General features: G+C 43.9%; 1 protein-coding gene across 2 annotated transcripts in view; it reads right to left on the bottom strand.

Moving 5' to 3' along the window:
* The window catches only part of Dydc2 (DPY30 domain containing 2), a 19078-nt gene that overhangs the window by 8235 nt on the left and 1829 nt on the right, over positions 1-9014 (bottom strand). Inside the window, exons 2-4 of one of the 2 annotated variants that reach the window (XM_050140625.1) lie at positions 6927-6973; positions 1592-1747; positions 1138-1260 (exon numbers count right to left, since the gene is read on the bottom strand). In XM_050140625.1, coding sequence (XP_049996582.1) covers positions 1138-1260; positions 1592-1738 — 270 coding nt within the window. In that variant the 5' untranslated portion in view covers positions 1739-1747; positions 6927-6973. The remainder of the gene's footprint in view (positions 1-1137; positions 1261-1591; positions 1748-6926; positions 6974-9014) is intronic. The other variant, XM_050140626.1, reaches the window with a different exon arrangement.

The following is a 9014-nucleotide window of genomic DNA, read 5'->3' as shown; positions in this document are numbered from 1 at the left end:
AGAGAGAGACAAAGAGAGAGAGAGAGAGAGAGAGAGAGAGAGAGAGAGAGAGAGAGAGAGAGAGAAGGCAGAGGCAAGAAGACACCATGTAGCTGCCTAAGGAGAAAAACGCTCACAGCTTCGTGGTGATACACAGATTAATAGAAATGGGTTAATTTAAGATGCAAGAGCTAGCTAGGAATATGTATAAGCTATTGGCCAAACAGTGTTGTAATTAATATAGTTTTGTTTGATTATTCTGGGCTGGGAGGCTGGAAAAAGAACATGCAGTTTCCATTTACACTGAGTGATATAGTTTCAGCTCTTCTTTAGGATTTTTATTTGCCAAGGCTGGCCTTGAATTTAGCGTGCATCTTAGGCTTCTAAATCTGGTGTGCCTTCTTTTCAATTTATTGACAAGACAGTCAGACTTATAAACAAGCCTACTGGTTACGAGAGTACATTAGATTGTTGAATATCTTAGCATCAAATGTAAACAAGCTCAGTGTCTTCCAGGTTGGATTTGGGACAGCAAAGCTGGAACATGAAGAGGACTTCACTAAGGACATTAAGGACATATTGATGATTAAGAAGACATCTAGTGTCAATTCTGGGTGAGAGAGTTCTCTAGCCAGATGTAAACTGGTGCAATCTTTAGGAGTTTGTTGAGACTGAAGTTCTGCTTGCAAAACCAAGAAAGACAGAGTTGCTTTCAACTGTTTGGAGTTGATAACTGAGGTTTGTATTCTATCATAGAGGGCACACTTGATGCTTGACACAGAAATAATCCTAATCTAAAGGTAAAATGCTAAGTAGATACTATATCTAATATATGCATTGAGAGTTATATTTGGTTTCTGAAAATATGGAATAATATAAAAGGGCTCCAAGAAATTTGAAATAAAAAATAAAAAAAATAAAATATTAAGTTTTGAAAGCCAGTCATATTAATGACATTTTTTTGAAATCTAAAATAGACCTGTTTGTTTTACACTTCATTTTTCTATTGTCAAGTATGGACAAGCTGTCAGTGAGACTGGCTTATGCCTAACGTGCAACAGTGAGGGAGAAGCAGGCCAAGGGTGGCCTTGGTGTGCTTTGTCCAGTGCTAGGTGCCTTCAGGATTCCTGGAGCCTCTGCCTCATTTTTCCCTCCTACCTGGTGACACTTTTCACACTTCTGTTGAGTCTGATATTCCTCTTGTTTCTGCATTTTGGTCATTTTCACTTCCTGGAGGCTTCTGTCATGCTCCTCTTTTAGCTGTAGCTCTTCTTGCCTTTCCTGGGGTAATATGACAGAGACAAATCAGGCCATATCCCTTACACAGGAACCCTCCCTCACCTGTGATTGGCCTGGATTGCTACCAGGCTCAGTGAACTTCTCATTAGAAGGATTGATTAGCCAGTAACTCCAAACCCAACTCTACCATCGTTTGAGCTAGATTCCCTCCTTAACCCTCAGAGTCCTCATACATCAGAAGTAGCTGGGACTAAGGAATCCTCACAAAGTGGATGAATCAAGAACTCTAGGCCAGCTCAGGACTCTGCCTTAGATTTCAAGCTGTTCTGAGCAAGCCATCCCCTCCCCAAGCAGGCCCAGTTCACAAACACACCTTTTCTTTAGCGTTAGTCACATCCCTATAGTGGTAAAGCCAATAAGCCAAGTACTCTATTGGGTCACTGGGCCGCACTCTTGCCACCTCTGCCAGTGCCTGGGTCAGGCTGTTTCCAAAGCTCTTCTTCAGGTAGGCAGTTTCCATGCCGGGGACCTAGGAAACATCAAATCAGATACTCTATGTTACAAATGTGATTTAACTTTTTAAATTGACCCATTCGAGCTCGAGAGTTGGCTCAGAGGTTAAGAACACTGTCTGCTCTTCCAGGGGTCCTGAGTTCAATTCCCAGCAACCACATGGAAGCTCACAACCATCTATAGTGAGATCTGGTACCCTCATCTGGCATGCAGGGATACATGTAGTCAGAACACTATACATAATAAATAAAAAAATCTTTAAAAAAATGGATCCATTCTAACAAACATGAGGTATTTTTGGATCACACTTGTGGTAGTTTTCCATTACGGTGACCTATTATTTGAGATCATCAACTAAAGAAGGAAAGGGTTTTTTTTTTTTCTTTTTTGTTCTATGACCATTTGGTCCCATCACGCTGGGCCTATAATAAGGTCAAACATTGTAAAAGAAGGTGCACAATGGGTAAGAGTAGCTCACTTCAGGAAGAGGGGGAAGAAAGGAAGGAAAGAAGGAAGAAAGGAAGGAAGGAGAAAAAAGGAAGAGAGAAACACACACTTCCACCCCACATACAAGGGAGAAGAGAGAGAAGAGAGAGAGAGAGAGAGAGAGAGAGAGAGAGAGAGAGAGAGAGAGAGAGAGAGAGGAGAGACTCCTTCCTAAGGGTGTGACCTAACTGCCTTCTGAAGAGGGACACTAAAAATGAAATCCCACACTAGCTTAGAATCGAGTATAATAAAAGGTTACTTATTTAGAGGAAGACTCACAGATCAAATCCTCTGCTTGAACAGGGAACAGCGACTGAATCCAGGAGCCGGAAAAGAGAGGCCAGATGCACGTTTTACAGCAGCCTATATAGTATATGAGGCCACACCCAAGTGGGTGGGTAACTTAGAGGCTACTGGCTGCAGGAATTCCTACAGTATCCTTCCACTAGGCTCCACCTCTTGCAGACTCTACCATTTCCCAATATTGCCACAGCCCCACAAATAAGCCTTTAGCATAAGACTGTTCAGCAGATGCTTAAGATCTGAATCACAAAACTCTGCCCCTGGCTCCCAAAGGTGAGTACTTACCCCAGCATAAAACATATATTCAGTATATGATATATATTCAGTATATGATATATATTCAGTGTATGATATATATTCAGTATATCTTCAAGAGTCCCTGAAGTCTTTTGCTGTTGATTTAGGTTCTGGTTTTGAGACAGGCTTTTGTAGTATATCCCAAGCTGGCCTTGAACTTGTCATCCTGCCTCAGTCCTCTGAGTGATGGGACTACAAGCATGTATAACTGTGCCTGGCACTGAAGTCTTTAATAGTCCCAGAACTATTCAAAAGTCAAAGTCCCGAGTCTCCTGTGAGAGTCAGTAAAACTCAAAGATGTGAGCCTCTGTGGAAATCAACAGAAGTGGGTCAAAGTGGCACATGTCTGCAGTCCTGGCCTTCATGAGGCTGAGGCAAGAGGATCAAGAATTAGATGTAGTAGAGAAGCTTCTCGCTGCAGTGGATAGCAGTTAATATAGACTCCTAACTGGTCCAACTTCTGAGATTAAGTATTATTGAGTGTTCAGCCCTAAATGGGACATCTGTATCAGTCCCCACCCCAGGGTTCAAGGAATATCATAGAGGAGGGATGGAAAGAGTATGAGAGCTAGAGGGTGGGAAAGGGTGCTGTGGAATGCTCTCTTTGTTATATGACATGGCATAAACTCATTGCAGCTCTAGCTACCTATACAAGAGCAAAGTAGGACAATCAGCCACCACTCAAACAGGCAGCACTCATTAGTCTCAGTGTATTAATTAAATAGTGAGAAGAGAGAAAAGAGAAAACAACTGCCTCGGAGGCCCATTGGAGGAGTGGGAGGATGAATCTGGGTTGGATGTAATCAAAATGTATTGATTAGATATGTGAGATATCTAAGGAATAAATAAATAATATCCTATTAAAAAGGAAAAGAATTTGAAGCTAGGTTGAACAACATAATGGGACCCTGTCTCAAAAAATTTAAAGAGCAAGTTAGCAAGTCAGTAATACGTATTTCTAAGAAACAACGGAGGTGAAGGGTGAAGATAAGGACCTAAAATTCCAGTTACTTAGGAGTCTAGGGCAAAAGGATTGAAAGTTCAAGGCCTTCTGGGTGGCAGACTAAGTCCCTTGGCATCTTAGCTAGACCCTGTTTCAAAATGAAGCATTCTTAGAGGGTTAGAGGTATAATTCCCTGGAAGAGTACTTGTGTAGCATACACAGGGCCCTGGGTTTAATTCTCAATACTACAAAAAGAGCAAGAGGAGGAGGAAGAAGGAATGAGGGGAAAAGGTAGAAGTAGTTGCCTGGAAAAACATTTCTACTCCTAAAGGATAAAACAGACAAAGGAGAAATATGACTTCAGCAAGATCAAAGCCCAGAAGGACAAACATTAAATCGTGTCACTCCATGTCTACGAGCAGAGTAGCATTATATGGCTGTAAGTGCTGGGCAGACTCTTTGCATACCTGGCTGGCAGCAGGCTACACAGCCTCTCTCTGGGGCTAGCTCTGCTGTGCACATTTCTGGCATCTCTAACTTTCTGGGCCCTCCCTTGGGGCTCTGAGTTCACTACACATCTTCAGATTCTGTCCACGCAGGAGCTGCCTGCAGGGATTCTGTCACACACTGCCTGATCTTCCAGGGCTTCCTTTGGGATTTAAGTGGAAGCCTTTGTGACACCATCGTTCATCTGTTCTCTGTGCCTGAAAGAACAGCAAGGCATGGCCAATGATAAAATCTGTCACTAGCATGAGCAGTAGTTGGGCCCACTTGAACCCACAGATGCAGAAGTTTCTGAATGTCTGGATGGCTTAATACAGGGAAAGGAGCTCAGGGAAAGCAATTACCTGGGTATTTCTGAGCTCCCAGAATCCTCTAGGTCCTCTTGTCAATCAAGTCTTAAATCTGTTATGGATAGGAACTTGTTGGCTCTTGAGATGCCCTCCAGGGATCTGTTCAACTATGCTGATGTGAGGTACCCGATTATGTCCTCTCTTCCTTTGATGTGTATGTGTGTGTTTGGGGGGCTGTAGTTGAGACAGGATCTATGTAGACAAGGCCTCAAACTCTTAGAGATCTACCTGCCTCAGCCTCTTGAGTGCTATGATTAAAGACAAGCCTCATTGCATCCATGACATAACTATTCTTGGCAATAATGTCTTCCTAAGAAGTGATCATAGAGATACTCCTCAAATGGCAAGTTTTTCAAATCCTTCTACTCTGCTCTTTATTCCCACATCTCATGTTAAATCTGGTGAAAAGCAGCCAGCAATGCTTAGCCTGAATGCTGTACTGTCCAGCAATGTCTCCTGCCAGGTTATCCTTACCTTTAATTTAGTTTCATGGAAAATCTCAGGGCATGGACCAACCACGGACAAGAGTTTGCCAGAATACAGCACAAAGAGTCTCTTGTTAGCTTTCAATAGAATCGTCATCTCTCTCTGAATCGGCACGAGCCTGCCCTAACATTCCACATATGTCCTATGCTTCACAACCTTATTGTCAGGTTCAGAGGAAAGAAACTCCACTTCCCCAAAGGCAGAAGAGACAAATGCCTATCTGTGGGGTCTATTAATGTACCAAAGTGCATGCTGGCCTTCAGGCTCCCTCAGTATCCCAGGGGTCTACTGCACATTTCAAAGTACACGCTAGCATCCTAGCTCTTCTCACCTCTTGCCCTACATCGAATACCCCTAGCTCACTGGCTTCCCCTCCCCCAAGTATTCATTCTTCTTGTAGCCCTGCTATTTTGTCTATTTGTTCTCTCTGTCTCCCTCCCCTCTTTCTCTGTCTCTCCCCGACCCCACCTCGTTCCCTCTGTCTCTATGTTCCTGCTTCTCTCATGGTCAGGTCCAGCCCACTGGTCATTCTCTCTCTGCTCTGGCTATTCTCTCCCTCCCATCTACAAGAAACCTTCCTCTTAACAGTTCCATCAAGTGGTCATATCGTCAGTTTACATACTTCTCGGTACTCTGGTCTTTGAGCTCTTGCCAGAACTGCCTGTCAAGTTCTGCGTATAGCAGTATAGGCCTGTTTCTCCAAAAATTTGAAAGGCTTTTATTGGAGATATGAATGTGTGAACAGCCAGAGCTGGAAGAGCGTGAAGGAGGTGGGGGAGTGGGGGTTGGGGGCAAAGGATAAAGTAGAACATGACCAGCAAACTGAACCTGACCAGGAGAAAGAGAAGCAGGAGAAGAGCAGGGGAAGGGATGGGGGGGCAGAGAGTGTATCAAAAATAGCAGGATTAGAAGAAGAACGTATAGCTGGGTGGAGGGAAGCCCTTGAGTTGGAGGGAAGTCTAGGGTTGGGAAAGAGGCGAGAAGAGCTACTTTGGAACAGGTACCTGTGATACAGACGGGGACAGATCAGGGAGAAGGCAGCTCACACTTTATGCCAATAGGCAGTACAGGTAGCTTCCCCCAATGATATCAGAAATGTAGAGGGCAACCAGCTTTGGCTTCAAAAGTTCCTGAGGAATGCTGGCTTTAAATAAAAGCCATCAGAAGTCCTCCAATGGTCCAAGTTGAGCCCATTTCTGGATATTTGGACTGCCTTTTGGAGTTTGGGGGAATTGCAAGCCTTTAGCACGTGGCTTTTGGGGGGGGTCATTTAAGATCCAATCATAACGCTACCTTTCTGAGAAGAACCAACCAAATCACACTTGCCAATAGCTGTTACAGTCACGTGGGCTTCTTTCCTAAGGCCTTCCAGTTGGAATATGTCAGACCATGAGTCCAGGTGGTTATCAGTCTTGAGAAGGCTTGGCCCTTGATTAGTGAAGGGGTGGGGTGAAGGTTTTTAACTAACCCACATATATTTGCCCCTAAGTGCAGAGAAACTGTGGGTAAAAGCAAGCTGTGCTATTGTGAGGTTGGAAGCTAGTCTATGACATAGACAGCAGAGGCTCATCTACTTTACAGGGAGCGAGAAGGAAGAAAGCGACGGGCCCATCAAGCCACAGCTGACACACTCTCCCACAGCATCACTTTCAGCGGAGACGATGCTCGATGTGAGATTTCCATCTCTCCAGCCGAGATTTCCTAATAGGTGTCAAGAGTGGCAGAAAATGCAGCCAGAGACTGAATGCTGCATTAGGAGCAACGGGGAACCAAAGCAGAGCCACAGCAGCGCAAACACCTGTACCAGGCCTGGTGTCGCCACTTACAGCTGTGCGATCTTCAGCAAGTTGCTTGTTGTCAGGGTCTTGGTGTGCTTTGGAAAACAGAAACAGAATACATCCCTCATAATATTGAAAGGAAACACTGACCTATTAACCACATGAAAGGCTCCTAGCCTGGCACACAGCAAGAATTTAATATACATGAGCTATTATGGAACAAGACTATCAATACAGCCTTAGCACCCAGTCTCCATATCCCCATTTTTTTTCTTTTAGCTTAAGTATGGATAAGTAAACATGTTGGTATAGAAAACATTTATGTTTTCTACCCCTCACTACTATCATAATCTGGGAAACCCAAACATTCTAGAAGCAGTGAGCCTCTGAGCATTGTATCTGTTTATCTCATTCTCCTTTAAAAAACGAGACAGAGTCTCACTATGCATAGGCTAGGCTGCAGCTCCCTGAGTAGTCCAGGGTGGCCTTGATTTGTGCTTCTTCTGACTAACCTTTCCCAGTGACAGAAGCGAGGTGTGCTCTGCCATATCCAGCTTCAAAGAGGAGTGAAGTATTGTTCATTACTTCAGGACCAGAGATCTTTAGAGAAGAGGTTGGTGCCAGGGTTGGGGCAAAGAAAGTCTAACCAGTCAGAGGCAATCATTACACCAGAAAGTAAGAAAACTCTTACCAAGTTAAATGTTTCTGGGCATGGGAGCCATCTGGAAGACTTATTCCAGTACTACATTCTTGCTCTTAACAGTGCCCATAGTCTCAAATCTGGAACCTGTGAATGTTACCTTATATGATAATATTATGCTCAGATCACGGAGTCTCCTAAAAACCAACTAGGAGACTGAATCCTGTATGTAAAAGCAAAGAGTCTTTGTTCTTATTCATGTTGGAACTCGGACTCTCTGTGTGTCCAACGTATTGGTGTGATTGGAGAACCCTGAACTCAGTTGGGTTGGGTTTTTTTTATAATAGCAGGGGTTGGGGTGAGGGATTTCTAAGGTTCAGGATCCCTTACTGCCTGGCATTTGTCTAGGGGTGTCCTGGTGAAAAGCTATGGGTTCATGCTGGCAGGTGATCCTATCTACAATGGTTGGATCATTAGGAGTTTCTTTTGGATGATCTGTTCCTTGGTGATGCCTGGGTGGTCTCAGATTGTGTTCTTTCTTGGAACCAGTATTGCCTTAGGGTAAATTACTGAGCCTTGGGCCTCTACTGAGCTTGTCATAGCTGGGTGCTCTAAGTAACAGGAGCTTTGCAGTAGTGATTAAGGATCTTGAGATAGTGCATTACACAAGCCGTTCAACTTAGTTACTTTTCTATTGATATGAAGAGACACCATGACCAAGACAACTCATAAAAGAAAGAATTTAATTTGGGGGCTTTATAGTTTCAGAGGGTGACCATTATGGGGGTGGGGAGAGTGGAGCAGGCAGGAAGGCTTGGTACTGGAGCAGTAGCTAAGAACTTACTTCTTACCTGCAAGTTGGAGGTGTGTGTGTGTGTGTGTGTGTATGTGTGTGTGTATGTGTGTGTTGTGTGTGTGTGTGTGTGTGTGTGTGTGAGAGAGAGAGAGAGAGAGAGAGAGAGAGAGAGAGAAGACAGATTGGGCCTGCTGTAGGCTTTTGAAGCCTCAAAGGCCACCTCCAGTGACATATCTCCTCCAATAAGGCCAGACTTTCAAAACAGTTACATCAACTGGGGACCAAGCATTCAAAGATATAAGCTTTTCTTTTTATATCTTTTCTTATATCATTTTTCATATTCACTGAAACCACCACATAGACACAGCTGTAATTGCAGGGTCATCAGTAAGGCCAGACACGACAGATGGCTCGGTGACAAGACAGAGGAAAGAAACAACATAAGATTCAAGATCATGGGCCAATGTCAGCTTCTAGAGTCCAGAAGACAAGGATATGAAACATCCCTCTCTATACACACGTGTTTAAAGCCACTGAGTTTAGGGTAGGTGTAGAGGCTGGGAGATCGGGGCAGGACATCTTCTCTTTGTGCCTGCACGGATGAACAATCTTCCAAACCCGGCTGCTCTGTGATCTGATGACAAATTGTTGGTGGGCTTGTTGAAATGCAACTCCCATCATCTCAGATTCAATACATATA

Source organism: Alexandromys fortis, unplaced genomic scaffold, assembly GCF_014885135.2.
Source record: "Alexandromys fortis isolate MF-2015 unplaced genomic scaffold, M_Fortis_MF-2015_v1.1 scaffold_46, whole genome shotgun sequence".
NCBI classification, from domain to species: Eukaryota; Metazoa; Chordata; class Mammalia; order Rodentia; family Cricetidae; genus Alexandromys; species Alexandromys fortis.
The sequence above is the reverse complement of the archived record's forward strand: the minus strand, read 5'-3'. Positions and strand labels throughout refer to the sequence as shown.